Source organism: Equus asinus, chromosome 1 (genome assembly GCF_041296235.1).
Source record: "Equus asinus isolate D_3611 breed Donkey chromosome 1, EquAss-T2T_v2, whole genome shotgun sequence".
NCBI classification, from domain to species: domain Eukaryota; kingdom Metazoa; phylum Chordata; class Mammalia; order Perissodactyla; family Equidae; genus Equus; species Equus asinus.
The window spans coordinates 160784606-160799789 of NC_091790.1; the positions used below are offsets into that span (position 1 = coordinate 160784606).

At 42.5% G+C, this 15184-nt stretch overlaps 1 protein-coding gene across 1 annotated transcript in view; it reads left to right on the forward strand.

The window, feature by feature from the left end:
- Positions 1-821: 821 nt before the first annotated feature.
- The window catches only part of GARS1 (glycyl-tRNA synthetase 1), a 43815-nt gene continuing 29452 nt past the window's right edge, over positions 822-15184 (forward strand). The window contains exons 1-4 of the mRNA XM_044765301.2: positions 822-1177; positions 12445-12546; positions 13298-13400; positions 14666-14807. Of these exons, the coding sequence (XP_044621236.1) occupies positions 956-1177; positions 12445-12546; positions 13298-13400; positions 14666-14807 (569 nt within the window). The 5' untranslated portion in view covers positions 822-955. The remainder of the gene's footprint in view (positions 1178-12444; positions 12547-13297; positions 13401-14665; positions 14808-15184) is intronic.

The window sequence follows — 15184 nt, forward strand, 5'->3', positions numbered from 1 at the left end:
AATGCTATTTCCATAACCAACACATTCTTTGTTTTTTTTTTATTCTCTCTCTGGAAAGGGAATCTAGCTTTTCCTGCCAACCCACCCTTGGGGCAGGAGGGAAGGAAGAAGCTGTCTCTGGATGGTCGATGGTCGTCAGCTGGGGCCTAACCACAAGAGGGGACTCTGCTGAGGCGAAGTCACACAGAGGGAATCCCGGGCACCTGGATTCTCATCTCCACTTCCCCTTACCTCATCTCTTTCCCTTTTGTCTTGCCTCAACTCTGCTGGTTCAAATCCTGCGTGCCCTGCAAACGGTGCTCAGAATTGACCTTCTCCAAAAAGCTCCTCACTTCCGCCTCCCCCTCTTCCCGCCCCCCAGCTTTTGTCTTGACAAGACATGGAAGTGAAGAGTTGGGCAAATCATTAACCTCTCTTGACCTGTTTCCTCATTTGAGGAACACCTGAGCTGGAGCAAGACTGAATCTAAGTCCCTAACTGATTTGATGTTTTATGACCCGTTAAGGCTCAGGGGGTGAAAGAACAGAAACAGAAGTGTTGTATTCCCATAGGTCAGCTCGAGCGTCAGTGCCCGTGTACGAAGCCTATGCTTTGAGGGTCCTTGCGCGTCTCAGTCTGCATGTCTCGGATGCAGCTCCGTCCTTGAACGTCCACCCTATTGGGGTGGCCTGACGCCTCTTTGTGCCAATCCGTTCGCAGGCAGGCGATCTGAGACCACGCAGCCCTCCCTGGTGCCCAACGTGAAGCAAGCCTTCTCTAGACTCAAGGATTCCAGCTCCTTTCAGGGTTCTGTGTCGAATCTGCCGGCGACGACGCGGCGCCGCGCCGCGGGGTGGGGAATGTGCGGCTGCGCGCGCGCCGCGGCGTTTACGCGGCGATTTCATCATGCTCCGGGCCGGGCCGCGCGCGCCGCTTCCGCCGCCGCCTGCTTCGGACCTGCCAGGGCCGCCGGCTCATGCCCTCTCCGCGCCCGGTGCTGCTTAGAGTCGCCCGCGCCGCTCTGCTGCTGTCGCTGCCGCCCCGGCTCCCCGCCCGGCCTCCGCCACCCGCCCGCCGGCCGCTCAGCACGCCCGCCCGCTCCCCGACATCGCTCCCCGCCCTCGCCTCCCGGAGCAGCATGGACGGCGCGGGGGCTGAGGAGGTGCTGGCTCCTCTCAGGCTAGCCGTGCGCCAGCAGGTACCGGCATTTTGCGCCTTCCCCTCGGCCCGCGGCTCTCCTCCCCTGGTCCCCTCCTGGTCATCCTCTGTTCTTCCCGGGCACCTGCATCTCGCCGGTTACCCCTCTCCTTCATCCTCTGAAAGCCCTTGGTGCCCTGGCATCTCCCTCGCCTCCCCCACTTTGGACCCAAGTCCCCGCGTGGGCCGGCCACCTGCCCTCCCGTGGACCCCGGTCCTCCCCTCTCCCTGGGTGACTCCTCGGATCCCCTTCGACATCCTGCGTCCCTCCCCTCGCGATCTGCTTTTCTTTCCCGTTCCTGGTGACTGCCCGCGCCTCCTCTTCCTACGAAGGATTTCTGACCTTTGGGTCTCCTCCTGTCCTCGCTCAGTCACCTCAACTTCAGTTTTCCAGTCTCAGCTGTCTTCTTTGTACACCCTGGGTGGCGAGGCTGCCAATTCTTCCCTGGTCCATTATGAGCCGAAGCTGCCGGTTCTTTCTTCATACGGCCACACTCTCTTTTTTAATCTTCGGGATGCTTTGAATACTGTTTCCTCTTTGTCGTCTTCCTCCATTCAGGGCTTAGTTAGCCGAATGATCGGCTAGGGAAATAAAAATAGTTGAAACGTGGATGTGGGGAGGTGTCAAACTTTTTTTTCCCCCTAATAATGATGTGAGTTCATCGTCCTTCGCTCTGGTCATCTTTTCTGGGTTCTGAAAGGGCCATTCGGAATGAGTGAGCTTTCAGACGGTAAACCTGGGAAACTGTAAATGTTGCTGACTTCCTCGGTGAAGTCAGCCGTCCTTCGTATGGAACATTTTGAAATTTGCTTTTGCAGAAAGGAGGGAGGTTTCACGGGCTGAAGGGCTTGTGATTCAATGCGGGCCTCCTTTTTCTGGGGGCACTGCATGGATGTCAGAATTTAGAGGGGACGGGAAAAAGGTTAATTCAAATGGATCCTCACATCCAGTCAGTTAGAGCCCAAAGCTTGGAATAGGACCCCGGGGATCGATCACCTAGTAGTAAACACCGAACGGGTTTCTCCTGCACGGGTGCCTGATGCAATAACTTGCCTTAGCTAGGGAGGGAGGAACCCTCTCTCAGAAATAATTCACTGGGGCAGAGCTGCTGCAAATTCAGCAAATTCTGCCACTTTGCCGTGTCGTCTTCTCTCCAGTTTGAGTCTGACTGATTCAGTAGTATGTTATTTTGAAATTTCACTGTGGGCCTAATTTTTTCTTTTTTATTGTTGGTATCAGAATGCTGTGTATGCGTCTCCCTCCACCCACCCTCCCCAAATAAAATTACGTGTGGCTCCTTTGTCTTTTCTGTAACTCTCAATTTTTTTTTTTCATCTCCTTCTCTGTAGAAGGCAGAATACATCTAATTTGGAAAAACACACACCCAAACCCCTCCCTCTGCCACGTTAGCCTGGAACTGCACTGCAAATTATCCATCTGTACTAAGACTGTGGAACTAGTTAACTGAAGTAAACTTTCATCGTGGAACAAGCGTCCGATGCGAGTACTGTCTTGTCTATTGTTTATGTTGGCTTGGTTGTTAACTTTTTTTGTACTTGAAGATATTTTTCTGAATGTGAAAGTTAGTTCAGGTTCTTTTTCTAATTTTCTGGGACCACACTTATATCAGTTAACTCTGGAGCTTTGAATCACACTGATTCCAGTGTCAGCTGGAAGGGAATTTACAGATTATTTAGTTAAACCTCTGTTTTTGTTTATGAGGAAATGGGGCACACTGTCACATCTATCCGTTTTACATATTTTCATTGTGAAGTTTGTGCAATTGAAGACATCCTTGGAGGGGGAAGGTGCTTAACAGCTGGCCTTGTTAGTGACGTGTTTCATGCAAATATGTGTTTTATATAGATTTGCTACTCTACTAGGCTATGTGGGTGCTGGGTTTTTTTTCTATATTTTTATTTTTTGTGAGGAAGATTGGCCCTGAGCTAACATGTGTTGCCAATCTTCCTCTTTTTGCTTGAGGAAAATAGTCCCTGAGCTAACATCTGTGCCAGTCTTCCTCTGTTTTGTATATGTGATGCTGCCACAGCATGCCTTGATGAGTGGTGTGTAGGTCTGTGCCCAGGATCTGAACCCATGAACCCTGGGCTGGCAAAGCAGAGCATGCAGTCTTAACCACTATGCAACCAGGCCAGCCCTGATGCTGTTATTTTTTAAAGGTTTGGTTTGTTGATTGACGGAAATGTATTTGCCCATGGCATTTCCTTCCAGTTATTTCCTGGAGAATTAGTTATGGAACTTGTAGGAAGGCTTCAGAGCATCGAGACAACTGCTTTCACTGTTTGCTGAAGAGCACCCTAGGACAATTGATTTTCTAAAAAATTGGGAAGTGTGTAGGGTGGCCAGTCTTTATTTTGCCAAGTAAGGGCATTAAAAAAATCAGTACAGTCATCAAACTACCCTCTGATTTCCCCTTTCTATTTATAAAAGAAAGGATATTTTAATACATAAAAAGGGCAGATCATACCCAGAGTAAAGGACAGTCTTTTTCCTTTTTCTTTGTTTTTTGTCAGCAAGATTCTCCCTGAGCTAACATCTGCTGCCAGTTCTCCTCTTTTTCTTGCTTGAGGAAGATTAGCCCTGAGCTAACATCTCTACCAGTCTTCTCTACTTTATATGTGGGATGGCTCCACAGCATGGCTGATGAGTGGAGTAGGTCCACACCCAGGATCCAAACCTGCGAACCTGGGCCACCAAAGTGGGGCGTATGGAAGTTGAACCCCTGGGCCACGGGGCTGGCCCCCAGTCATCTGTATTTAGTAGGTTTAGCTTTGAAAAAAGATGTAATACATTGTCCTTTGTTTCCCACCTTTTACCATATTTTGGTGAAAACTCTGTCCTGGAGTGTCTTGTTTGGGAATTGTTGGTCTAGGGCAGTGGTTCTCAAAGTGTGGTCTCCAGACCCTTGGAAGTCCCCAGGGTAACAGCCATTTTCATATTAAAATTAAGACATTATTTTCATTTTTCACTGTGTTGATATTTGCACTGACGGTGCAAAAACAGTGGTGGGTAAAACTGCCTGCGCTTAGCACTAATCAAGTAAGGGACACCAAAATGAGTTATTGTATTCTCTGTCATACTCCAACAGCTAAAAAAACCAAATCAGTTTTGCTTTGGAGTATCCTTGATGGAGTGTAAAAATTATTAACTTTGTTAACTCCAGACCTTTGTTCTTACATCTTATTAATATTCTGTGTGACAAAGTGGGAAGTGTGCATAAAGCATACTGAAATATGATTGTCTCAGGAAAAACACTCGTATGATTGAGTTGCAAGCTGAACTGTCTGCTCTTTTTCATAGAACATTGTAAAATGTCTGACGAAAGTACTGTTAGGCATTCATTTTCTGGAAAGTGAGTGAAGTGAGCCTGTCGTTTCGAGAAAACAATTGATAGTATTTGTGACCATCAAGCTTTTGATGTGATGAGTGGTGATATTAACAAATGTGGGGTTTTGATACTGTATAGTAAATGGATCACTATTTGGAAGATCTACTTAACTCCATTTACCAATATTTTCCAAATGACCAATGCATGATGTTATAAAATCAGGTATTGTTAAAAGATCCAGGGACCGGCCCTGTGGCATAGTGGTTAAGTTTGGCACGTGTCCCGTTAGCGGCCTAGGTTTTCGGGTTTGGATCCCCGGGTTCGTGGGTTTGGATCTCCCACGTGGACCTACACCACTTGTCAGCCATGCTGTGTTGACAACCCACATATAAAGTAGAGGAAGACTGGCACAGATGTTAGGCTAATCTTCCTCAGCCAGAAAATGAGGAGGACTGCCAATGGATGTTAGCTCAGGGCTAATCTTCCTCAGAAAAAAAAAAGATCTGGCCATTCTGAGTCTAAGATATGTTAATGGATTTAATGAAACAGAGTACCAAAAATTCATTGCTGTAGTTTCCAATTCCCTGTTGCTACTAATCTTTAAGAAATAAACTTTAAGAAACTATCACTTGTCAGAGTTTTGGTGTAGTATCAGAGAAGAATATCCACGATAATTTGAAAAGGCTTTTAAAATTCTCCGTTTTCTAACTATGTTTGATATTCTTCGTCAGCTTCACCCACAATCCCACATTGCGACAGAGCCAGATACACAAATCTAGCTGTCTTCTATTAAGCTAGAAATTGACATCTGCAAAATTATAAAACTATCGTTCTTCTCACTAGTTTTTGTCTTATTTTGGAAAATAGTTATTTTCACAAAATGTTGTTTTTACACATGTTAGCGCATATCAAGCTTTTATTACTTTAAAAAAATTAGTAAATATTATAAAATCTGCATTTTAATTTCTAATACAGGAAAAAATTGATAGAAATAACCCACAATGTCAAAAACTTTTTGGGGTCCTCACTAATTTTTAACACTATGAGGGAATTCTGAGACCAAAAAGCTGTAGCGCTGTTGCTGTAGGGAAGTGGAACTGTCTGATCTGTGTGAAGACAGATTTGGGCTGTTACCTGGAACTCAGCCCCCAGAAGCTCCATTCCCTCAGCCCATTTTTCGCTTTACAGGCCAGGGTTCTCCACTGTGTATTTCTCACTGTCTCTGCTTTCTCGTTTCCCGTTCATTCTTCTGTCTGCTGCTCTCTGCCCTCAGCCTCCACCACTGCCCCTGCCTGGTACCCTGAAGGGTGCTCTCCTGTGATCATATTTTACTGTCTTCAGCATTTAACTGTGTTGACCACACTCTTCTGTCAAGAGTTGTCCCCCTCCCCCGCCCCCCCCCCCCCCCCCCCCCGCCTTGACTTTGTCTAAACATTAAGTGAGAATCAGTAGCTGAAGAAGTATATGTCTCAAGGTCCCTCAGTGCCAGCAAACCTGTTCAGGTGGCGTTCACTTGATCTGGAGGTTTAGGGAGGAGCTGGTGTAGAGATTTGCTTAGGTATTTTTAGTATCATTGTCTGGACTTAAGAGGCTGCTTTGAAATGATTTAGGTGGATGTAGCTTGATGCTCTAGCAAAGTAACTAGTATGGAGAAAAATAACCAAGAAGCATTTATTTTAACTATTTTTTTTTTTTTGAGGAAGATCAGCCCTGAGCTAACATCTGCTGCCAATCTTCCTCTTTTTGCTGAGGAAGACTGGCCCTGAGCTAACATGCATGCCCGTCTTCCTCTATTTTATATGCGGGATGCCTGTCACAGCACGGCTTGCCAAGAGGTGCCATGTCCGCACCCGGGATCCCAACTGGCAAACCCCGGCCCACCGACGCGGACCATGTGAACTTAACTGCGGCGCCACTGGGCTGGCCCTGTGAAGAATTTATTTTAACCTGCAGTGAAACTTAATAATTGTCAAGATAGGAAAGGTTTTTGAAGAATGGCTAGATGGGCTGTCTTTATACCCCTGCCTATTTTTGTGTTGGTATGCCTGGGAATTAAAAGTGTAGGCTCTGAAATTATATTTCCCGAGTTTGGGTCTGACTCCACTATCTACTGGCTAGTGATGTTCAGCAAATTTTTTTAACCTCTCTGTAGCCAAACTTCTTCATCCATAATATGGGAATGGAGTTAAAATGAGATAGTTCATGTGAAGTGCTGAGAATGCTGCCCACAGTACTGAGTAAGCACTTGGTAAAATGTTAGGTATTATTCTGAAATGATTGTGGCTTATTGGAATGCTGGTTTTATGAAACCAGTGCTGGCTGGCATGGAGCTCACATATTTTCTTGTGATTGCCGGTTTGATAACATTTAGAATCTTTACTAGAGGATTGATGTCTTCTGGGTTTGGTAAAATAGGATGATAGAAAACCCTTTTTAATGATTTCTTGGGTGGTCTTTAAATGATGATTTATTGTCTAAATCATATAGGAATAGATGTGTGAATAACATTACTTGTGTTTTAGTATTTCATATTTTCTTGTACTGTAATTGGGAGGACACAGATAAAACCCAGATCTTAGTAGTAGTAAGAAGACTTAGGATTCTTCTTAAGTAGTAAGAGGAGCCCTGGATTTTCCTCTTCTTTGGTTTTCTGAACTGACAGTGCCCATTAAAGCTCTTGCTTAAACCCCAAAGGGCAAATGGAAAGTTTATGAAGTTTTGTCAATAGCTGGAAAACACTTGGAAATCTGAGATGAACTCATCTTAACAAGAACCCTCTCGCCCCATGTGTGTAAAGCCAAACACCTTACAAAGGTGAGGAACTGTTTTCCTGTTGTTCTTTCTTGGCCAGCTGGATATGCACCACGGTCTGTGTGAAGGATCCAAGAAGCAGATCCCTTGGAATGGTTTCTCATCTAGTACCACTTTGCTTTATAATCGCAGGCTCTTAGTTTGAATCTATGTCTTTATGGTAAGAGGATATTCAGGAACTATACTTCTAGTTGACATTTCTTAAGAGTAATTTAGAGATGTTGGTAATGTTTCTCATCAGTTTCTTTTAATACACACACCCATACCCCAAAATATAGTTGGATGGTGAAGAAAGAAGAAAAATAATTGGAAATTAGGAATCCCTAAGTACTTTCATCCACGTTTAGGTTACCTCCAATTCTTTTTTTTTCAGAATTGGATCATTACAAATCATTTTAATTATTCCATTATTCAGAATAAGCATCATTATTTCCTTTCTTTGTGCATTTTAGAGATGATTGACTCAGTGTAGAAATCCTCAGCCAGCCCTGGTGATCTAATAGTGGTTAAGATTTGACACACTCACCACTGCTCCCTGGGTTCATTTCATCGTCAGGGAACCACACTGCCCATCTGTTGGTTGTCACACTGTGGCAGCTGCATGTTGCTGTGATGTTAAAAGCTGTGCCACCGACATTTCAAATACCAGCGGGTCACCCATGGTGGACAGGGTTCAGTGGAGCTTCCAGACTAAGACAGATTAGGAAGAAGGAGCTGGCCACCCACTTCCGAAAAATAGGCCGTGAAAACCCTATTAGTAGCAGCAGAGCATTGTCTGATAAAGTGCCGGAGGGTAGTGGCACAAAAAGGCTGGGCAGGGTTCTGCTCTGCTGTACACAGCATTGCTAGAAATTGGAATTGACTCAATGGCACTAACAACCAGGAGTCCTCACTCTCACGCTGCTTCTGTGTGATAGCTAGCTCTCCTTGAATGTATGTGTGCCTAATTCTTTGCCCGAACCTTAAAAGATGAAAAAGTGATTCAGGGAAATTACTTTTAAATTTTTCCTGCCTTTACCTTTACTTGTGTTCTTGCTTGCCACTGTCCTTTGAGAAGCTCCAAAAGAAAAGGTAAGCTGAGATTCTCACCAATACTCTTAAGGGCCCACAAATTCTATGAGAGAAAAAGTAGATGAAATATGTGGGAGTGCCAGTACTTGACACACAGGGGTAGATGTTCAGAAGAACTGCTTGCCTGCTTCTGTCAGGCATTCAAAAAGAACTGCTACCTGCCAGCCTCTTTTCAGAACAAAGGCTTCCACAGGGTTCTCATCCCCATCAAAAAGCACTGTTGGCGAACATTTATGAGCTAGGTGTTCTGATAGGTAGAGGAAGGGAAAAGAACCACTGAATGCGTAAAGAATAAGCCAGTAGATACTAACTGAAAACTAAGTGCTTGGCACTGTGCTAGGTTCAGGTTGTGAGATCAGTCAACAAATATTTGAGTGCCAGAACCGACATGCCAAAATTCCTGTCTTCAGACGGGGGCAGGTAAAATGCGTGTATGGAAATAAGCCAACGCATTGATAGGGTGATTTCAGGTATCGTAAGTGTAACGAAGAAGCTAACATAAAGTTAGAAGGTGACTGAGGATGTTGCTTTAGCTAGAGAGGTCAAGATAATAGAATAAAAACTGCTAGTATAATAACAGAACAGACTCATTTGTGTATGATAAGGAATAAGAGAATAACTAATTCAGTGGCTCTGAACTCTCAGACCCAGTGTCCTCTTTTACACCAGATATTTTGGAATTCCCTGTTACTATCCTGTAATGAAATTCATACAAAATATCTACTAAATCTAATTAAAGAAAAAATACGTGTACTCATAATGCTCTAAATGTAACACAACGAAATAAAGTAATATGTACTTCAGTATGTAACTTTTTGGGTGTGATTCCATTAAAGTTATGCTGAAGCAAGCAGATGCTCATACCTCTACATAGATTTGCTGTGAATACAGGTGCTGTAAATGCACCAGGATAAGGGATAGTGTGTTGGTTGCTCAGATACCACAGCAGCATTGCCATTGGTCACATGATTTTTGTTTGTTTCAAGTAATAACTTCTTGTAAAATTCTGAACAAAGCAATATATAGCCTTCCTTTAAATTACATTTTCCTGGGTACGTTCCTGGGAAATTCAGTGTATTTTAAATCTGGGGCGGGCTGGCCTGGTGGTGCAGCGAAGTGTGCACATTCCACTTCGGCGGCCCGGGGTTCACTGGTTCGGATCCCAGGTGCAGACATGGCACTGCTTGGCACACCATGCTGTGGTAGGCGTCCCACATAGAATGTCAAGGAAGATGGGCATGGATGTTAGCTCAAGGCCAGTCTTCCTCAGCAAAAAGAAGAGGATTGGCAGCAGTTAGCTCAGGGCTAATCTTCCTCAAAACAAAACAAAACAAAAAAAACTGCAAAACTACTTCTGATTATAGGTAAGCTCTAGGTTCAGGTGATTATAAATGGTTGTTTCACCTCCTGACTGGGACATTCCACAGTAGCCTGAATTGCGGGAGAGGGAGACTGTCGTTGAAGGAGGGGAAGTAAGTGGGAGCTTGGAAAACGTCAACAACAAGGGGAAATGGTGATGACGGGTCCTGCAAAGGAGTTGGAGTTGTAGAAGGAGGAAAGAGGAATCAGTTTGAAAGTACAGAGGGGAATAAGGAGGACATTGATCCCATTTCCAGCCCCTGAGGATCAAAGGGATATGGGAGAAAACCCCTACCTGAGACAGCTTCAAGGGGAGAAACGTCCTCAAGGAGCTATTGTGAGGTTGGAGTATTAGGGAAATGCTTCATGAAGGATGTGGAAGAATTTCTTTAAGTGTAGGGAAGCATTTTTGGGTAAGAGGATAAACATTGTTGAAGGCATGGAGGTAGGAATAGTCATCAAATTGGAGAGGCTCTGTGCTGTGAACAGAAGCCTTGTGAAAGTGAGAGAGAAATGACATGAATTAGGGCAACTAGGGCCAAGTGTAATCTTAGTGTAGACACCTTTGGATGAGAGACAAACTGGTAGTCTGTTGTAGCAGTCTCGTCTATAAGGGGAGAAAGGGAGAGATTAGATTTGAAATTCTGAAGTGAAATTGACCAGAATTTGGAAATAAACTTGATGTTTCTTGTTTGGAAAATGGTAAATTTTGTTGCCCTTAACAAATGAGGAGCATTATGCAGGAGAAGAAACAAATTTGGGGCAGAGAAAAATAATTCAGTTCTGAACAAGTTGGATTCAAAGTATCTGAAAAATAACTTGGCTACAGTTAATTGAGAGGTTTTATAGCATAACAACAACTCATTTTTTTGTATACTTACTGTGTATTAGGTACTGTTGAAAATGTTCTTCCTAAATTGTTTCATTCACTCCTTATAAGAGTCCAGTGAGGTAAGTATTGTAATCTTGATTTTGTAGTTGAGGCAGCTGAAGCTCAAAGAGGTTTCAGCTTGCTCAGGATTTTGCAATTAGCTGATTAGGGAATAAAACCCAGGTCTTTAACTCTAACTCCTCTTAAGCACTCTGTTTTATACAGCTTGTCTAGGTATGGATTTTTGTTTTGTATATTGTTTAGATATCATTCTGTTTCCTAAATCTGAGAATTCATGTCTTTGAGCAGTTAGAGAAAAATTAGTAGCCAGTATCTTTTTAAATATAACCTTTATAACTTTATTCTTTTCTTCTGGAATTCTGGTTGGATGAATGTCAGACTCTCATTCTCTTCTCTATGTCTCATTACCTCATTTATATTTCTAGATCTTTTTCTGCTACGTTCAGTGGATTATCCATGGATAATTTCTTTAGGTCTGTCTTCTTGGTCACTAATTCTCTCTTCACCTCTGTCTGATCAGCTTTTTAACCTGTCTAGTGAATTTTTCATTTCAGTGATTCATTTCCAGATGATCCATGTGGTTCTTTTTCAAGTTCCCTGATTGCTTTTGGTAGTTTTGTTCTTTACTCCGATGTTTTTGATTTCTCCTTTTATTTTTTTTAGATTTTATTTTTTTCCTTTTTCTCCCCAAAGCCCCCCAGTACATAGTTGTATATTCTCTGTTGTGGGTCCTTCTAGTTGTGGCATGTGGGACGCTGCCTCAGCGTGGTTTGATGAGCAGTGCCATGTCCGTGCCCAGGATTTGAACCAAGGAACGTGCGTGAACTTAACCACTCGGCCATGGGGCCAGCCCCTCTCCTTTTATTTTTTAAAAACATCTTAAGTATTTAAAAAGGATATTTCATCATTCTATTACTTTTGGAGGATCTAATTCTATTATTTGTCATTTCTGCTGAGTCTCACTAATGGTGGCTTGTTTCCACATGGGTTTTAACATTTCGAATTGAGTGCTTGTTATTTTGATGAGCTTAATCTGTGAAAATCCTGAAAGCCCTATGTGGAAAGTTTACTCCTCTAAACAGCAGTTGCTTCCCTTGGGCACCAAGGGCTCTATCAGTCTGATTACTTTCTCAGCTTGAAGTACCCAGACCACGTATGTAGTGTTTTGTTTGTTTGCTTTCCCATAGTGCTTGTTCCGCCACATTACTGCAAGTGTGGGAATCAGTGGACAGATGGGAGGTTGTTGGAAATGAACAAAGTAATATAGAGAAATTACCAAGGAAAAAATTCTAAATTAAGAAAAAGGTAGAAGAAGATGAGTCAGTAGTGACTGAGAAGAGATGGTCAGAGAAGTAGGTGGAAAACCAAGACAGTCATTTTTCTAAGTGAGAGAGGAGAGATTCAAAGAGAGTGTGGTCTGTTTATTGGTTCTTCTGTGCTCTCAGTAAGAATCTTGCTCTTTCCTACTTTTATCAATGCTTTTCTCTCCTCCTTTCTACCTGTCCCCTCCCCTAAAAGAAAGAAAAAAACACACTAGTAGTAATCATCCTTAGAGCATAGTGATTTGTATACTTGTTTGTGTATTCTCCTGGGTTATAAATGCTGAGGGTGGAGACCTTCAGTTACTCATAACGACCTCTTGCATATTAAACATTTGAATTGCCTCATTCTTTCACAGATACTTTTTAAAAGGCAGGCTTAAAAACACATTTCTAACTTTTCTTGACTTTTGATTTTCTTGACTACTGAAACCAATCCTGAGTATAAATTCTCTTTGTTGGCTAGGGAGATCTTGTGCGAAAACTGAAAGAAGATAAAGCACCCCAAGTAGATGTAGACAAAGCAGTAGCTGAGCTCAAAGCCCGGAAGAGGGTTCTGGAAGCAAAGGTGAGTCTTGGGATCCTAAAATAGGAACGTAAATAGGTATAGGATTGTTCATCTTTATTCAATCTCTTTGGGTGGGAACGACCTAGAAAAGTTTCTGAACAAGCATCATTTGCTTTATCTCCGTTTATCCAGAATGCCTTCTCCTCCTCCTCTACCTCGGGACTCCTCATCCTTTCAAAGTACGCCTCAAAGTGTCACCTTTTCTGGGAAGCCTTCCTGACCCCTGACCTGCCCCTTCCCCCAAATGCTAGACTCAGTACACTCCATGAATTTCCCGGGAGGGCGTTATACTTGCTCTTCCTTATGAATTCTCCTATGCCTGGAAATAATGGTTTTGTGTTAAAAAATTTTTTTTAAGGGAAAGTTCTATCCATCTAATACCTGCTCCCAAATCTTTCAAGCAATAAATCTCCCATCACCAAACTGAAATAGTGTGGAGTGTTAAGTCACTATTTTGCTACAGTGAGCCACTAAAAGTTCAGATATTGCTCATGAGTATCTGCATCTAAGCAAGCTTAGTCTTGTAATCTTGGGAATGATTGTATACTTTCCTAAATAATTAAGTAATGGTATCTTTTCTGTAACTCAAAGGGGAAAAAAACCCTAAGGTTTCTGTTTTTTCTAAGAGTATCAAAATCTTTCTGATAAATTATATTGAATTCTACTGGGGAATAAACTAACTTCATGCATATAAATTCAAATTCCTACTCATTCCTCCAACTGCATGTTTTCTTTTTAAAAATCCTTACAGGAGTTAGCATTACAGCCCAAAGATGACATTGTAGACAGAGCAAAAATGGAAGATACACTGAAGAGGAGGTTTTTCTACGATCAAGCTTTTGCTATTTATGGAGGTAGGGGATTAATGATGGAACAGTTGTGTTGTCAGTGGCTTTACTATTTTTCTTAAATCAAAAATGTGGCTTGCCAGTTGATGTCTCACTGTATCAGCTCACATGCAGCAGAGGGTAGATATTTTGTTTTCGTTTGCCTAGAGTCATCCATTGCTGTAACACCTGTCCTTGTTTCCCTCCACCCTACTTAATCTTGAAAATGGCTTTTCTCCATTAGGACATAGGGAATTTTTGGCAGCCCAGGTCTTAAGCCTTTGATGTGTCTGTGTGCATATCAGATAGACTCTTCTTAAAATGCAGTTGAGATTTCGGAGCACTAGAGGGCCCTAGTAACACTGGCCAACAGTACTGTGCACTTCCACACAAGCGCACAAGAGCAGTGATAAACCTAGTTCCTGCATTGTTCCTTATGGCAACTGCCGGGAGAAAACACTTTTCACAGGTATGTAGATAAATCTCAACATCTTCCTCAATGCTATCTGAAGATATGTAGGCAAATAAAATGGACGGATTAAATATAGAATGATATTTTTCGTAGTCAACAGAGATCATTGCACCAATATTAAACTTTTAGTACTTTGCCACTGAAACTTGATTTGAATTTGGCTAAGCAGATCTCTAAATGTTTAACTTCTTGAGGTTTAAATAGTGGCTCAAATATCCAAGAATAAGTTAGAGAATTGGGTGCTAAAATTTTAGATCACTGCTATCAGCTGATGTAACATTATTGTCTAATTTCTATGACACATAACTGTGCAGTCATGCATCGCTTAACAACAAGGATTCATTTTGAGAAACGGGTCGTTGGTGATTTTGTCATCATGCGAACATCATAGAGTGTGCTTACACAAACCTTGATGGTACAGCCTACTACACACCTAGCTGTACGGTACTAATCTTATGGGACCACTGTCGTATATGCGGGCTGTCACTGACCAAAACGTCGTTGTGTGGCGCATGACTGTAATCTGCTTTCTCCTTCTATTTCTCCTATGTGGGGGAACTTCTTTTGCTTTTAGTTTTTTGCTAATCCTACTTGAAATTCTTAATATGGAAATAGTAAATGGAATAGGAGCTTTTTAATTTTACTTCTGTCAGCGAGCCGAAAGTAAGGCTCTTTGGTGTCGAGGGACTAGAATTGTTGACTTTAATGCATCTTTAGGGAGTATGTGAAGTCCTGCAGGTGTCAGTTTCTCATGTCTCCTTGCCTTCATTTGTCAGAGTGACCAGGTAAAGTAGACATTCTCCTTGTTCATGATTTACAGGTGTAAGTGGTCTGTATGATTTTGGGCCGGTTGGATGTGCTTTGAAGAACAATATTATTCAGACCTGGAGGCAGCACTTTATCCAGGAGGAACAGATCCTGGAGATTGATTGCACCATGCTCACCCCTGAGCCAGTTTTAAAGTAAGGTTTCTACTTTGACAGCTAGAGTTCTTTAACATGCATATATAAGTAACTTTTTCTGATTACAAAAACTACCCACATTCATTGTGAAAGTCTGGAAAATGAAAAACAGAGAAGATAGACACCTACTGCCCACATATACCCATGTTAAAATTGTTGTGTTTATCTTTCCTGTCTTTTTTCTCTGTAAGTCTCTATATCAATATACGTTAGTAGCACACTGCTTTTTTTCACATAATGTAGGTGAACATTTATTTATGTTATTAAATATTCTTCTACATTTTTAATGACAGTGTAGTATTCTATTTTGTGGCTGTGCCATAATTTATTTAGCTAGCACCATATCAGAGGCATTTAAATTGTTTCTGACTTTTGAC